Below are 17,925 nucleotides of genomic sequence, written 5' to 3'. Positions count from 1 at the left end.
CTAAATGTGGCCTGACCAGAGTCTTATAAAGCCTCAGCAGTACATCCCTGCTTTTATATTCAAGCCATCTCAAAATAAATGCCAACATTGCATTTGCCTTCCAGACTACTGACGCAACCTGCAAATGTACCTTGAGAGAATCCTGGACTAGAACTCCAAAGTCTCCTTGCACTTAAGACTTATGAATTTTCTCCTCATTTAGAAAATAGTATATGATTTTATTCTTCTTACCAAAGTCCATGACCTCACACTTTCCCACACTGTACTCCATCTGCCACTTCTTTGCCCGTTCTCCTAACCAGTTCAAATCTTTCTGCAGCCTCCCCGCCTCCTCAATACTACTTGTCCCTCCACCAATCTTTGTATCGTCTGCTAACTCAACCAGAATGCCCACAGTTCCTTCATCTAGATCATTAAATGTACAGAGTGAAAAGTTGTAGTCCCAACATTAACACTTGCAGAACACTACTGGTCGCTGGCTGCCATCCTGAGAAAGACCCTTTTATCCCCATTCACTGCTTTCTGCCAGTTAATCTTCTATCCACTTTGCCTCTAACACCATGGGCCCTTATCTTACTCAGCAGCCTCCTGTGCAACACCTTGTCAAAGGCCTTCTTGAAGTAGAAGATGATAACATCCATTGACTCTCCTTGGTCTACCGTGTTCATTACTTCCTCAAAGAATTCTAGCAGATTTGTCAAGAATGACATCCCCTTGATGAAACCATGCTGACTTTGCCCTATTTTACCATACACTTTCAAATATTCAGAAATCTCATTCTTTACAATGGACTCCACGCACCATCCTTTCCATGGACTTGCAAACTATTCAGTTCAACAACTATTAGGGATGGACAACAAATGATAGTCACAACAATGATATCCACATTCCGTAAAAGAATAACAAAACAAAACTGACATATTTAAAATCTTACAAGCTATATGAATATCAAGAGACTGGGTCAGATCAAGGTGAATTATTTGGGTAGGATCAATCAAGGGAAAGGAGCACTCAAGAAATGAGAAGTGTAGAGAAAGTGAGGGAATTTGGAGTGAATTGTTACAGATCCTTGAAGGTAGTAGGTCAAGTTGATAAGCTCATTCAGACATATCAAATCTGTTCTGAGGTACAGAATATAAGAGCAGGAAAATGATATTGGAGCCGTACAAATAATTTGTTAGCCCACAAATTGAGTACTGTGTGGAACTACAGAAAGGACATAATTGCCGTAGAGAGGGTGCTGAGGAGAAGTATCAGGAGTTTTCCAGGGCTCGAAAATACAACTATGGGAAAATATTAAATAGGCTGGGATCGTTTTCCTTGGAACTGAGAAGGGTGAAGACAGATTTGATTGAGATGTACAGAATTGCAAGGGGCATGGAGGGAATGGATTAAAAGGGCATAGTTACACATCAGGAGAAAGGTAGGGGCATAAATGTCACAATATTGGCAGAAGGGGTTAAAAGGAAGATAAGGAAGATAAGGAAAGCCTTTTATACCCAGAAAGCAGTGAAACATATGGCCTAAAATACTAGAGAGACAGAAATCTTTGACGTATTGGGCTCAGTTGGGCGGCACAGTGGCTCAGTGGTTAGCACTGCAGCCTCACAGCACCAGGGACCCGGGTTCAATTCCAGCCTCGGGTAACTGTCTGTGTGGAGTTTGCACATTCTTCCCGTGTCTGTGTAGGTTTCCTCCAGGTGCTCCGGTTTCCTCCCACAGTCCAAAGATGTGCAGGCTAGGTGGATCGACCATGCTAAATTGCCCGTAGTCTTCAGGGGTGTGTGGGATGCTTCAAGGGGTGCTGTGGGCTTGTTGGGCCGAAGGGCCTGTTTCCACACTGTAGGGAATCTAATCTAATATTCAAAAGGAGTGCATCTGTTCATACCTCAAGTGACATAACCTCCACTGCTACAGATCAAATACTCAAAAGTGGGATTAGTTTCGATGGCTCATTTGTTCGGTTGACACAGACGCAGTAGACCAAGTGGTCTTTCTCCATGGAGTAAACTTGCTATGATTCTAAAGTGAAATCTTTGTTACCCAGTATGTTGGGGAATGCTGGTTAATTAAAAATGCCAGTTAATGAGTAGATACGGTACTCTGGACACAAGCTGTCTTTGACGGATTGAGGAGAGGGGGAGGCAGTGGGATCAGTCAAGAAATCCATGCAGAGCAGGGCTTCACAGTAAAGTCACCAAGTATCTGAAGATAAGGCTGACATTACAACTGACAGTGCAGTCTTTGGACGAGCTTTTAAAAAAATTGAAGTGTGTAAGTTGCTCTGAATGAAGCTTCTTTGTTTAGGTACAATAACCAAAACTGGCCAAATAATTTAATAATAACAATGTGAAGACTAAGCACAACTATATTCATAGCCTACAAATTTTTTGAACAGAATGCAGTACTGAATATTGAAAGTGGATGGCTTTCAAAAATCGCAGTTACTAGAGAATTCCAGTTGGCAGACTGCAGGACAGCACAATATTCACGGAATCATACTCAATGGTAGCTGACAATGATTGGATATCTGGCTATCTGCTATCTCTGCGATTGTCTGTTGAAGAGGAATACTTATAAACACAATTACTGCATTAAATATTACCACTGAAATCTTCCATAAATAGCTGAAATGAACATGCATTAAAGATTTATTACCTCTTTTAGGGTGGAATCTTTCATTGTTTGCTTCAAGCACATGTTTTGTCCTAGAGAAAAAAATAAGAGGCTTGTTGTTGGATTTATCAACAAATGCAGGACAATTCTGCCAATGAACTAACGACTTTCTCATTTGTTTAGATAAGCTACTTATTGAATAAAAATCCTGAGCCACTGCTGGAAACTCACATTTCTTTCCTTAAAATAGGTGTTCATTTTAAGAATGATTACCAGCAGTCGTGTGCAATATTAGGCTCCAGGACACACAGCATTTTTTTGAAGTGTGACAAAATTGGCCTAATTACAGGAGGTACGCAAATCAGCCAGTTTCACACAGAACAAGTGTAAACAAAAACCGAAAAGTAGCAAAAAGCATCACAGGCTAAATTTTTGGTTAGAAATCATGAAACTGACAAATTTGTTTGTGCTTTTTCAATTTTAGTTTAGTAATTGCTTGAGATGTAAAAATACTCCAAAATTAAGAAATTTACATTTGTAAGCCTTGCTGCAAATACACTTTCATTTACAACTCATTTAAGCACTGTTAAAACTTCTGATTTCTTTAGTTTATTTTCTATCATTATCCTCCTTCCTAACATAATTTGAAATTGGTGGATATTTAAAGTTTTTAAATAGTTTATTCAAATCACTTAAAACAACCATGCACAGCAAAGAATTGTAGGTTCCCTACCGTGTGGCAGCAGGTGATTAGGCCCATCGCGTCTACACCAATCCTCCAAAGAACATCCTACTCAGACCCAGTTCCCTACCCTATATCTGTAACCCTGCATTTCCCAAGGCTAACCCACCTGGCCTGAACATTGCTGGACACTATGGGCAATTTAACCTAGCCTATTCAACTAACCTGAGGACTGTGGGAGCAAACCGGACCACTTGGAGGAACCCCATGTACACATGAATAGAACATGCAAACCTCTCACAGACAGTCGCCCAAGACTGGAATCGAACCCATGTCCCTGCTGCTGTTAGACAGCAGTGCTAACCACTGAGCTATTGTGCCAGCCCAAAGATTCCATAGTTTCTACCCCTTGGCGTTCTTGACTGGCTATGCTATACGAGCAGAACTATTATTATTGAACATTACCCTTTGTTTCCTGGTATTCAGCAAATTTGTCTAACATTTGCAGTTTTTATTTGCTTAGCCCTAGATATTAAGACTCTTGGTTATCACAAATTATGTAATTTATTTTACAGTGAACAGCGATCTTTATTATTTATTCATTCTCGATATCAAGAGATATACATGTTTATCTCTTACCTAGTATCATTTGTGCTTTGTGCATTACAGTTTATCTGAAAGAAAGAAAAAATGTATAATTTAATAATATAACTTCACCTTGAATTGTGAATTAACTCTGATAGAAAAGATTGTATAAAAATTCTTTGAATAGCATCTTCCAAAATACAGTCATTTGAATGTTTCCAGAACTGGTAATGTAAAGTGGATGACAGTATTGTAACATGTTGTGTCATTAAGAAATGGCAATGATTGGCAATGATCTGAGCCTCAAAAGCACTATCAATGGATGACTGGTACCAAGCTATTTATTCTTTTGACAGATATTATACCACAGAGTTTTGAATCATTCATAAGTTAATATGTAACATTTAACTGACCAGTATTTGAAACTAAAAAAAAATCAACAGGACTCAACAGAGTAGAAAGAAAGGAGGAGAATCGAGAATGTGTGCATGTACCAAAAGAAATAGTTAGACTATTTAGACCATCATAAAATACTTTTTTTCACAAATGGGCTAGCAGAAATTTGGAATTCTTTCCTCCAAAATGCTATGGATTCTGGGTAATTAGAGCTCTCACAACTGAAATTGATGGGCCTTTGTCGATAGGGTAACAAGGGATATTGAGTAAAGGCAAAAAAATTGGATTTCTTTACAAATCAAATGTGGCCTACTGAATGACAGAGCAGATTGCAGGTTAAATGACCTACTCCAGTTTCTGTTAAATATTTGAGTAAAACTCTGGTATAGATAGAATTATGGTGCCCTCTCATGTCAGTATTGAGTGTAAAATTATAAAATTAAGACGTTTGTGTATTTCACTTCCCTTCCTTATTTCAATGTGACACAAGTTCTATGCCTGTGAAACCCAATTTTGTACTTTTAAGGTGGTGATTTGTTGATAACTCAGTTTAGTCTGCGTACTCAAAATCAGATTTAGACACAATCTAAACACATCAACATGACAAGAAGTAATCAGCATTGAGTGAAAGACTCGGTAAAATGAACAAGTGAAAATTGATCCTTCATTTTTGGGCACTGCTCAACTAAAAACATATGTAAATACCAGCTTTAACGTATTAAGATGTCTAGCAGAGCTTCAACAGAGGCATTATTGAATAGAGTTTGCTACTGAGTTGCTAAGCTACGTATACCACAAGGGAGGAAAAGCTTTATCGAAGAGAGAGGTTTTAAGGCTCATCTTAAAAGAAACAGCCAGATTTAAGACGGAAATTGCAGAGCTTAGGGTCTAAGCAGCTGAGGGCATGGCTACAACTGAGGAGCAATTAAAACTTGGGATTCACAAGAGGCTGGAATTGAAGGAGCACTCATATTTCCGAGGGGTGACTGATGCTTTAGGGGAGAAAAGAACATGTCCATGGACAAATTTGAAATTAAGTTTGAGAATTTTAGCAACACCTATACCAAATCAATATTTGATGCAGCACATAGAGGACGCAGCATTTAAAAAAAAGGCCTTTTGGTCACTGCTGGTCAAAAACAACACATAACTATTCTCATCCCATTTTCCACTTGGGCCACAGCCTTGTATGCCTTGGTAGCACAAACACACATCTAAATGCTTCTTAAATGTGAGGAGGGTTTCTGCCTCTACCATCCTTACTGGCAGTAAGTTCCAAATTCTGACCAACCTTTGGATGAAAAAGATTCTCCTCACATTTCCTCTAAACTTCTGCCTCTACCATCCTTACTGGCAGTAAGTTCCAAATTCTCACCAACCTTTGGATGAAAAAGATTCTCCTCACATTTCCTCTAAACTCCTGGCCCTTTAAGTCTATGAACCCTGGTCATTGATCCTTCCATCAAGGGAAAAGTTTCTTCCAGTCTACACAATCAAAGCCCCTCATAATTTAATAATCCCAATCACATCCCCTCTCAGTCTCCTTCATTGTGAGGAAAACCACCTCCATCTATCCAACCTCTCTTCTTAATGAAACTCTCCAGCCAGGAAACATCTCCTCTGCACCTTCTCCACTGCTATCAAATCACTCCTAGAATACAGATTCCAGAACTGTGTTCAATGGTCTAACTGTGGCCTAACCAACATTTTATACAGTTCAAATAAAACCTCCCTGCCCTTAAACTCTAATATATGTGAGTATGCCATAAGCCTTAATCACTTTATCCATCTGTACCATCCACTTTAAGGGATTAGTGGACATGCACACCAAAGTCCCCCTGTTCTTTGATAATGGGAACTGCAGATGCTGGAGAATCCAAGAGTGCTGTGTTCATCCAGCCCCAAACTTCGTTATCCCCCTGTTCTTTGATGCCTCCCAATATCCTACCACTCTCATGTATTCCACTGCCTTGTTTGTCCCACCCAAGTACGTCACCTCACATTTATCCAGATTGAATTCCATTTGCCACAGATCAGCCCATACGACAAGCCATCTATATCCTCCTCTAATCCGAGGCTATCCTGCTCACTAATTACTACCGTCCAATTTCTGTATCATCCGTGAACTTACTGAACAACCCTCTCACACAATGACATCCAAGTCATTTATTTAAACTACAAACAGCAAGGGCCCCAAAACAGATCATGTGGCAGCCAACGGACAGAGACTTTCATCAAATTAACACCATTCAACCATCACCCTTTGCTTCCTGTCACGCAGCCAATTGTATATCTAACTTCCTTAGATCCCATGGGGCTTTGCTATTAGTCTTCAATGCAGGAACTTATCAAAAACCCAGGAGGAGGCCATTTGACTCATTGTACCTGCCCCTTAAAACTGCTAACCAATAAATGCCACTGCTAAACTCTTTTCCCATAGCCCCAGAAATGTTTCCACTTCAAGTAGTTGGTCAATTGCTTTTTGAAAGTCATTATGAAATCTTCTTTCATCCTCTAACAGTCTATGCATTCCAACACCTGCCACCACTGGTTCTTTCTCAACTACTTTAAATGCCTTCTCTGGTTGACAACTGTTCAGTAATTGAAGACAGTTGTTCCTTAACATTATCAAAATCCAATATTATTTTGACCATCTCTGTCAAATCTCCTCACAACCTTTTCAGTTTGAAGGAAAACAATCCCAATTTCTTCAGTATTTCATTACTGGCACATTTCTATCAAACATCTTGGCATCTTCTCTGCAGCATGTATGTCCTTTCTAAAATGCTAGAATTAGACATCATCTGGATCCTTACCAAAGTTTTATAAATGTTTGGCATAATTTCCTATTCTAAACTCTATTAACAAAGGCAAAAGATTCTCGCTTTTTTTAAAATAAATCTTTCCACTCCTCAAAAGCTGTTTTGTTTCTGAACTCTTTACAAAGTACATTTAATTTATAATGTGTTTCTCAATTTTCCCATTAAAATTAATCACAATAAACTTCACTGCATTAAATTCGTGTGCTGTGTTTGCTCATCTGTTTATATATTTCTTCATTATGTTACAATCCTCCTCCCTGTTTAGTACATGTGAGTTTGTATCATCTGCAAAGTGTGAAATTATTCCCCGCATAGTCAAATTCATGTTATTAATATATATCACAAATAGCACTCATTCTCAATGTTGACCCATCAGAAATACCAATGCAGATTTGCTTTAGATTTGAATAATAACTGTTTATCTCTGCTGCCTGTCATACAGTCATAGAACTATACAGCACAGCCGCTGATCCTTTGGTCCAATTCATCCATGCTGGCCAGATATCCTAAATTAATCTAGGCCCATATCCCTCTAAGCCTTTCCTATTTACTTACCCATTCAGGTACCTTTCAAACGTTGTAATTGTATCAGCCTCCACCTGGCAGCTCATTCCATGCATGCACCACCTACTGCATGAAGAAGTCACCCCTTAGGTCCCTTTTAAATCTTTCCATTTTTACCTGAAACCTATGGCCTCTAGTTCTGGACTCCTCTACCCTGGATAAAAGACCTTGGCTGGTCTGCCATATCCATGCCCTTCATGATTTTATAAACGTCTATAACGTCACCCCTCAGCCTCCAATGATTGAAGGAAAATAACCGCAGCCTATTTAGCCTCTTCCAATAGCTTAAATCCTTTAGCTCCAGCAACATCTTTCCTACAGCCTTTCAAGTTTAACAACAGCTTTCTTATAGCAGGAGACCAGAATTGAGCACAGTACTCCAAAAGCAGCCTAATCAACATCCTGCACAGCCACAACGTAACATCCCAATTCCTAAACTCATTGCACAGACTAATAAAGGTAAGTGTACCAAACGCATTCTCACTACCCTGTCTATCTGCAACTCCACCTTCAAGGCACTATGAACCCGCACCCCAAGATCACTTTGCTTGGCAATACTCCCCAGAGCCCTACCATTAACTTTATAAGCCCTGCCCTGATTTGCCTTGCCAAAATGCAATGCCACATGTTTATCTAAATCCTTTAGCTAATTTTATATCGATTTGGCTACTGCTTCTTTAAACAAATGAGCTTTATTTTTGCAAACAAGCCTATTATGTGGTACTTCATAAACTGTTAGAACTCTGGTTGATCTTTCATTATTTTTAGCTTTGTTCTTTTTATCAATTTTGAACCATGAGTTGGAAATGAGTTGTGGACTTTGAAATACCATGTGGCAAAATGGAAAAAACAGACAAGCTTTGTTAGTGAGGCCAGGCTTGGAAGCTAATTCTTGATTGAAAGGATCCTAACAGATACAGGGACTCCAGAAGAGTTTAATTATGTTTAAACAGATAGCAGATGTTGGTTATCAACGAGGTCAGTATCTGGGAACTAGTTCCACTAAGTCTGGAAGAAACCCTGTGTTCAAGCAGTTGGCAGATATTGAATGGCAATTGAGGCCTTGGGGGGAGTTGATCAGTCTATCAGGGTCGAACAAGAAATGAAATTTCTGAACTATGTTTTCTGAGAGATGTTCTGGGCTGCTGCTGAGGCAGCATGAAGATATGAAGACTCCCTGCCTTCTGATACACCAGCTTCTAGAAGCAAAAGGGTACAAAGCTGAGTAAGAGATATTGTTGCCTTTGCTTTGGTGAACTGAGAAGTTGACCTTGGTCAACACTTCACAGAAAGCAAACAAGGAGTACACATTTATACCTGTGAAACAACACATTGTGAAAGCCACTTAAGTAATGTGACCAGTTTTGTCTCTTTTCCATTTATCTCTTAACTGTATTTGTTTCTCTGCAAAGGGAGGCTGAAAGCAAACGTTCCAGGTTTAAAGCAAAGATGTTCACTTTTGTTTTTGGACTGGTAATAAATGAATGCTTAAAAAAATACATTACTGCAGTGATCCATATATTTATGCTGATCCACAAGATTTGTTTTTAATTTAAGTGTTGGGACAACAGCAAAGAAATGTACTTACCGAAGGTTTTTCTAATGCTTTTCTCCTTCCAGCCATTCTACATGAAATTAGAGGAAACACGACTATTAAGAATCGGCCAAACATATCAACAATAGAATAGTTAGCACTGCTGCCTCGCAGTACCAGGGACCTGGGTTTGGTTCCACTTTCGGGTGACTGTATGGAGTTTGCACATTGCCCCTGTCTCTATGTGCGTTTCCTCGGGTGCTCCGTTTCATCCCGCAATCCAAAGATTTGCGGGCTAGGTGGACTGGCCATACTAAATTTCCTGTAGTGTTCAGGGACATGTAGATTAGGTGGTTTATAGGGGATGGGTCTGGGTGAGATGCTCTGAGGGTTGGGTGTGGACTAGTTGGGCCAAAGGGCCTGTTTCTACACTGCAGAGATTCTATGGTCTATGAAGAGAAAACAGCAATTAAGCAAGGAACTTAAACTATGAATGGTTTATTTTTCGAACTGGATTATTTTACCTCAGTCCAAGATAAATCCATGCAAAAGGTACTTTGAACATAGCTAACCAAGGACAAATGTTATCAGTGTAAAAACCAAAAGAACTGCGGATGCTGTAAATCAGGCACAAAAACAAAGTTGCTGTAAAAGTTCAGCAGGTCTGGCAGCACCTGTGAAGGAAAGAACAGAGTTAACATTTCGGATCCAGTGAGACTTCCTCAGACTTTTTGCCAGACCTGTTCAGCTTTTCCAGTGACTTTGATTTTGTTCCAAATGTTGTCAGTGGTTGGCTTTGACTGAATTTAAGTCCCCTAGGTTTAGCACAGTTGCAACTGCTGAACTTGCAGTGCAAACTCAAGCTGCTTACATATCACGACTAACAAGCCAACTTAGCTCAAAATTCATGGCTCGCCATGGGAAACTACTCATACAAAGTAATTGTCACATTGGTCTATGTGACAAAATAAAATTCCTTCAATAGCTGTGATACATTAGATGAGTTAAGAACTATCCAAATGGCAATAACGTGAAGTCAAAACGTTATACCGAATAAAAATCACCTTGACTTGCACTGAAGTGGCATAAGCAGTGGCCGGAAAGAAAAAGGGATTTATGCTTCAATTACTGCAAATCTTTAAATGCACTTTTCCTGTCTTTTCCCCATTCCTTTCCAGATTGAAATCTGTCTACCCCAGCCTTGAATATCCTTAATGATCTGGGATCTACAGTCCTCTCTGGTGAAGAAATCCACAAATTCATGACCTTCTGAGAGAAGAATTTCCTCCTCATAATTTTCTTTACAAAGCAACCTCTGATTCTGAGATTATCCCCACTTGTCCTAGACTCTCCAACAAGGGGAAACAACCTCTCTGCATCTAACTTGACAACTCACTTAAGAATAATGCATGTTTCAATAAGGTTGCTTTTCATTCTTCTGAATTCCAATGAGTACAAGGCCAACCTACCCAACCTCTCCTTATAAAACAGCCTCTCTGTACCCTGATTCAATATAGTGTTCCTCCTCTGGGCAGGCTCCCAAACCTTTCTTTAGATAAGGGGTCCAAAACCATTTACAGTATTCCAACCGCAGTCTGCTTGGTGCCTTGCACAGTTTTAGCAAGATTTCCCTACATTTACACTCCATTCCCCTTGAAATAAAGAACAACGTTTCATTTGGCTCTCCTGTTACCTACTCTACTTGTATGCAAGTTTTTTGAGAATTATGCATGAGGATTCCCAAATACCTGGGCTGCAGCTTTCTGCAGTGCTTCTCCACTTAAATAATAGTCAGCTCCTTTATTCTACCTATTAACCTCACAATTTCCGACATTATATTCCATCTACCAAATTTTTGCCCACTCACTTAATCTGTTCAAATCCCTATTTAATACATTTGATTCATCTTCACATGCATATTTTTGTGTTATCTGCAGACTTGCCTTTAGCACCTTCACTTTCCTCATCAAAGTCATTAATATATTGTAAATAATTAATAATAATCTAAATATCTTGGAAGATTACACGAGGATATATTCCACCAGGTCCAGTGGACTTATCAGTCTTTAGCCCCATCAGTTGCCTTAGCATTTTTTCTCTAGTCATAGTTATTGTACAGTATTTATTTCTTCTCCCTCTTTTACCACTTGATTATTTAGTAATTTTGGAATGGTATTAATGTCATCTACTATGAAGATTAATGGAAAGTATTTATTCAACTCCGCTGCCATTGTTATTTCCCAGCCTCGATCTCTTAAGGGTCAATTTTAACTATAGCTTCTTTCTTTCTTTTTTATATAATTAAAGAAGATCTTGCCGTCTTGATAGTAACTTACCTCTCTTTATTTTTGGCTTGTTGCCTTTTGTCGTTTTTTTTTAAACTTTCCTAATTCTGTTTAATCACTAATCTTTACCACATTGTATGTTTTTTTTTCGATTTGATGCTAGCTTTAACAGCTCAGGTTAACCATAGTTAGCTTATCTCCCTCCCAGAATCCTTTTTCACACTAGGATATAGTTTTGCTGTGTGCCATAAAGTGTCTTCTTAAATAGCTGCCATTTTTTCTCAAAGATCTTTGCTTCTAGGCTCCTTTCCCAGTGCACTTCAGCGAGCTCAGCCCTCATTCCTTTGTAACTACCCTGATTTAAGCTTGTTTCTGACCCAAGTTTCTACCTCAAAAACTGAATGCTAACATCAAATGTTCATGCCAAAAGTAACAGGTTGATAAATCTGACATCTTGTTTATCTCTTGAGTTGGCCAGATCTCTGACAAATGTGGAAATTCATCATTTGAGTGTCCCCAAAACAAGCACTTCCTCCTCATAATTTTCTTTAAAAAGCAACCTCTGATTCTGAGATTATCCCCACTTGTCCTAGACTCTACAAGGGGAAACAATCTCTCTGCATCTAACTTGCCAACTCACAACCAGCCCAGTTCGTCCCCTCCCCCCACTGCACCACACAACCAGCCCAGCTCGTCCCCTCCCCCCCCGCATCCCAAAACCAGCCCAGCCTGTCTCTGCCTCCCTAACCTGTTCTTCCTCTCACCCATCCCTTCCTCCCATCTCAAGCCGCACCTCCATTTCCTGCCTACTAACCTCATCCCACCTCCTTGACCTGTCCATCTTCCCTAGACTGACCTATCTCCTCTCCACCTCCCCACCTATACTCTCCTCCCCACCTATCTTCTTTTCTCTCCATCTTCAGTCCGCCTCCCCCTCTCTCCCTATTTACTCCAAAACCCTCTCCCCATCCCCCTCTCTGATGAAGGGTCTAGGCCCGAAATGTCACTTTTGTGCTCCTGAGATGCTGCTTGGCCTGCTATGTTCATCCAGCTTCACACTGTGTTATCTTGGATTCTCCAGCATCTGCAGTTCCCATTATCACTTAAGAATAATGCATGTTTCAATAAAGTTGCTTTTCACTCTTCTGAATTCCAATGAGTACAAGGCCAACCTACTCAACCTCTCCTTCTAAAACAGCCTCTCTGTACCCTGATTCAATATAGTGTTCCTTCTCTGGACAGGCTCCCACACCAGTACATCTTTCCTTAGATAAGGGGTCCAAAATCATTTACAGTATTCCAACCGCAGTCTGCTTGGTGCCTTGCACAGTTTTAGCAAGATTTCCTTACATTTACATGCTATTCCCCTTGAAATAAAGGACAACATTTCATTTGGCTCTCCTGTTACCTACTCTACTTGTATGCAGATTTTTCGAGAATAATGCATGAGGATTCCCAAATCCCTGTGCTGCAACTTTCTGCAGTGCTTCTCCACTTAAATAATAGTCAGCTCCTTTATTCTACCTGTTAACCTCACAATTTCTGGCATTATATTCCATCTACCAAATTTTTGGATTTCATGCAGGCAAAGTTTCTGCTTGTTTAACGAGATACAAGAACTTACAACAATTAAGTAATTACAAAGGCCTTAAAGACTAGGTGAGAAGTATCAATGCTTAGAGAGCCAAAGTTACATCGTAGTACTGTTGTATACTGTTGGAGCTTAACCTGCTCAATCCATAACATTCATTACTTTCAAGGACAATCTTTGGCTTAATTTGTTAATAGCTTCACAATTAACTTAATTTACTAAATGAAGACTGCAATTTCTTTCTCATGAGATGAGAAACTTATCAAAAATCATTGTTCCTCTAAATACAATTTTGAACTGTGAAGCTGAAAGACTTGTATTGACAAAATATCTTCCAAGATCCCAGGATGTTTCAAAGAACTTTAGAATAAATGAAATCACGTTGAAGTTTAATGTTGTAATTTAAACAGGTCCTTGCGCTATAGGGGTGTCAAGCTTCGTGAGAAACAGTTAGGAAAGCAGCGCTGATGCCTAAATTGAAATGACCATAATCTTATAAAAAGGCAACTATGACTTTAAGACCAACCAGGAGACCCACTCCTGATCCTTTATTTTACACTAAGTTTCCAAAAAAAAGTCAATCATCAGGCTATTTGCTTTTAGTGATATTGGTTGAAGGATATGGTCAAGTGCACCTTCGAATCATAGAATCTCTGCAGTGCAGAAGTAGACCATTTGGTCCATCACATCCACACTGACTCTCCAAAGAGCATCCATCTAAACGTACCCACCTAACCTACACACCCCAGACACTACAGGCAATTTAACACGACCAAGCCACCTAACCGGCACATGTTTGGACTGTGGGACAAAACCGGAGCACCCAGAGGAGACCCGTGCAGACGCAGTAAGAATATACTCCGCACAGACAGTCACCCAAAGTTGGAATCAAATGCTAGTCCCTGGTGCTGTGCCACCCAGTAGGTCACCATGCCACCCCACAGGGGAACACATTCTCTTCTTCAAATAGTGACACAGAATCTTCTGTGTCAATCAGAGGGCGGTACAGTGGTTAGCACTGTTGCCTCACAGCACCAGGGACTCAGGTTTGATTCTGGCCTTGGGTGTCTATCTGCGTGGAGCTTGCACATTCTCCCCGTGTCTGCGTGGGTTTCCTCCGGGTATTCCGGTTTCCTCCCACAGTCCAAAGATGTGCAGGTGAGGCGGACTAGCCATGCTAAATCGCCCGTAGTGTTCAGGATGTGTAGCTTAGGTGGGTTACAGGGGGAATGGGTCTGGGCAGGATGCACCGAGGTTCGGTGTGGACTTGTTGGGCCACAGGGCCTGTTTTCACACTGTAAGGATTCTAAAGTTTAACACTTTACTGGAACAAGAGGAGCTAGGACACGGTGGAACTCCCTCAGCACTACACTTGATTGGGAGAAGGATGCCAGCTAAACTGACCTGCTCAACGCCTTGATGTGAAACTTGCACTAACAACCAACTCAAGAGGTTAGGTGTACTATCCATTCACAGAGATAATGCCATTAACCAAAACTGTAAAAATTACCCAACTGAGCTTTAAAACATCATATGTAGATCCTAAAATAACTGAATGGGGGAGGAAGAAAGGAAAATGTCTAAAGTGAACTTCTCAAGCAATAGTTTTGGTTAGGGGTAGGGATAATTGGAGAAAGTGAAGCTGTTCTCTGCTGACAGCACATCATCTCATTCCCCTTCAAACAAGTTGGTCCATCATCGTTTTCTCACATTTCATCTGCATAAACGCAGGACTTAACACTTAAAGAAGAAGCGATTACCGCAGCCCGATCTGCAGCCGGCACTCCAGGCTGTCGCAATGAAACTAAACAAAAACACAATACTTTCTTTTACCTTTTTCAAACACATCTCCAGGACCTCCCCTCCCCCGCTCACCAACAAGCCCGAGCTGGAGCCAAACTGACCGAACCATCTCCCATCTCTCCCATGCCCCGAGCAGCGCCACCATAAGGCACCCAGGCGCCAAGGCAAGTTGAAGTGAATCTTGGAGAACACTAAGTAGCTTTGGCCGAGGGGCAGGTTTGCCGGGGGTAAAGAGGGTACCCAGCACTGACGCTGTGTGCCTGACAGGTGTGGTACTTTTCGGCAACATATGGTAGGCACCCCGACCCAACGCCAGCTTTCAAATGAGCCATCAAACTGATTGGCTGCGCCCTTGGAAAGAGGATAGAAGAATAAGAAGAGGAAGATCTGGGATATATGGGTCCTTTTCAGATTGACACTCTAATGACTATTGAAGACGAACAGATATTACTGCAGAAACTCAGCGGGCCTGGTAGCATCTGCAGAGAGCAATAAAGTTTTGAATCTGCTGTAATGATACACAAAGCTTTTCTTCTTCCAAATGCTGCCAGAGCTGTTGGGTTTATCCACCATTTGCTGTATTGGTTTCAGACTTCCCAGCATCTGCAATATTATACCATTATACAATTATCAGATTGTGGCAGAGATGGGTGTTGGAGCCTCAGCTACATGTGATCTATATTAATGACTTGGATGAAGAGTTCTGATTATGTAGTAGATAGGAAAGCAAACTGAAGGATACAAAGAATCTGCAAAACAATGAATGTAGAGAGACTTTTGAATGCTGCAATACAGGGGTATCTGAGTGTCCTTGTACATGAATCACAAAATGTTACCATTCAGGTACAGCAAGCAATTAGGAACAAATGTGGAATGTTGGCTTTTATAACAAAAGAATTGTGTATAAAAGATATAGATAGGGTGGACAGTGAGAGTCTTTTTCTGAGGATGATGACATCAGCTTGTACGAGGGAGCATAGCTACAAATTGAGGGGAGATAGATTTAAGACAGATGTCAGGGGCAGGTTCTTTACTCAGAGAGTGGTAAGGGTGTGGAATGCCCTGCCTACCAATGTAGTTAACTCAGCCACATTAGGGGCATTTAAACAGTCCTTGGATAAGCAGATGGATGATGATGGGATAGTGTAGGGGGATGGGCTTAGATTAGTTCACAGGTCGGTGCAACATCGAGGGCCGAAGGGCCTGTTCTGCGCTGTTTTGTTCTGTGTTCTATGTTCTAAAAGTGGGGGAAGCCTTGCTGCCTCAGTACAAAATATTAGTGAGAACACATCAGAAGAAGGGTCACTGGACCTGTAGGTTTAACTCTGTTTTCTCTCCACAGGTGCTGCCATACGTGGTGAGTTTCTCCAACAATTTTTTTTGTGTCAGATTTCCAGCATCTGCAGTTCTTTTTTTTAAAGATGGATATCCTTCCATTGGATGTAGTTCAAAGAAAGGTCATTAGGTTTAGAAGAATGAAAGGTGATTTTACTGATTATATATGATTCCGAAAAACTTGAAACGGCAGATAATGGGACGACATTCCTTACACAGGAAAATATAGAGCAAGGAATTAGTTTAAAACTAAAGGGCCTCCATTTTAGGATGGATATGATGAGTAATTTCTTTTTTCAGAGGTTGATTATTCCTTAAAATTTTCTTCCACAGAATAGTGGAAAGTGGGTCACTGACTACATCAAGACTGAGTTACATAGATATTTGGTTCATAGTTGAGTTACTGTTAATGGGTGCCAGCAGGAAAATGGAACTGAGGCCTGAGCCAGATCAGCCATGATTTCACTGAATGACAGAATAGACCGAATAGGCCAAATTACTTACTGTGCCTTTTCTTATCATCCTATGATCTATTAGATTGATGTAAAAGACCTCTGGGCACTATTCTGAAGAAATACAGGGGAGTTATTCCTGGTAGTTTGATCAGTGTTAACGCTTGATAAAAAAACATAAAAACAAGACTATCAATCATCAGCATGAGTAATTGCAAACTTTACTTTTAGTATGTAAGGTTAGAATTCTGAAGATGCTGTCAAAAATTAACTTCAAGTGATTCATTTGCATGTGCAACTTTGTATTGATGGGCGTTTTGATATTTGGACAATAGCATTAAACTACAAATAACATGTTACCATTGGTGTCACACACTCTCCTGAGAGACCCTGTCACGTGTGAATAGCAGAAGTAAAGTGTTGGGCAGAAATAGAATGATGAACAGCATCAAAAGCAGCCAGAAGCAAGAGTATGGTGAGTAAATCACGACCATAAGGAGGATGTTACTTATAAAGTAAATGAGACCAATTCTTTTCATATGGATAAATCCATATTCCAGGAACTCAAAAAAGGGGCTGATTATGTAATGAAGCAGCAACATGTTCTAGCACATAAGAAAATGAAGATTTGCTTTGTGTATTAATAGGAAAGAGTAAAGAAATTGAAGGACATTTTTAGCAATGGTGATAATGGAAACAGCTGAACATTTTGAGGAAGGGTCTAGGCCCAAAACGTCAGCTTTCCTGCTCCTCTGATGCTGCTTGGCCTGCTGTCTTCATCCAACTCCACACCTTGTTATCTCAGATTCTCCAGCATCTGTACTTCCTACTATCTCTGAATGTTTTGAGTGTTCACTGGTAGTGACAAATCCCACCAGCTAACCTCCATTGGGGGCAAAGGATACTTACTGCTGCCTTTGGTCACTATCTGCCCCCCTACCTTGTATACCCTGCATGCCAGTTTGATCAAGGAAGGGACAATGACAAAGAACTGGAACACTGCTGTCATTTTTCCTGATGATGGCGAGTAAGAGAGCTAGAATTTATTAATAAGGAGGTTCTGGAAGGATACATAGAAAATCATGGGATCAAACAGAGTCAATGTAGTTTTGTGAAAGGAAAAATATGTTTATCTAATTTATTACAGCTCTTTGAGGAAATAGTAAGCAAGGTGCCTTATGGGGACCTGTAGATGTGTTGTTTCTGGATTTCAAAGTTTGATTAGGTGCAAAATCAAATACAGAAAATAAGAGCATATAG

The 17,925-nt window shown here is 40.3% G+C and overlaps 1 protein-coding gene across 1 annotated transcript in view; it reads right to left on the bottom strand.

The window, feature by feature from the left end:
• The window catches only part of LOC125457216 (E3 ubiquitin-protein ligase DZIP3-like), a 133,859-nt gene extending 118,879 nt beyond the window's left edge, over positions 1 to 14,980 (bottom strand). The window contains exons 1-4 of the mRNA XM_048541131.2: positions 14,909 to 14,980; positions 9,254 to 9,290; positions 3,938 to 3,972; positions 2,659 to 2,708 (exon numbers count right to left, since the gene is read on the bottom strand). Of these exons, the coding sequence (XP_048397088.2) occupies positions 2,659 to 2,708; positions 3,938 to 3,972; positions 9,254 to 9,289 (121 nt within the window). The 5' untranslated portion in view covers position 9,290; positions 14,909 to 14,980. The remainder of the gene's footprint in view (positions 1 to 2,658; positions 2,709 to 3,937; positions 3,973 to 9,253; positions 9,291 to 14,908) is intronic.
• Between the last annotated feature and the right edge of the window lie 2,945 nt (positions 14,981 to 17,925).

Source organism: Stegostoma tigrinum, chromosome 12, assembly GCF_030684315.1.
Source record: "Stegostoma tigrinum isolate sSteTig4 chromosome 12, sSteTig4.hap1, whole genome shotgun sequence".
NCBI classification, from domain to species: domain Eukaryota; kingdom Metazoa; phylum Chordata; class Chondrichthyes; order Orectolobiformes; family Stegostomatidae; genus Stegostoma; species Stegostoma tigrinum.
This window is presented reverse-complemented; position numbering and strand designations above follow the sequence as displayed.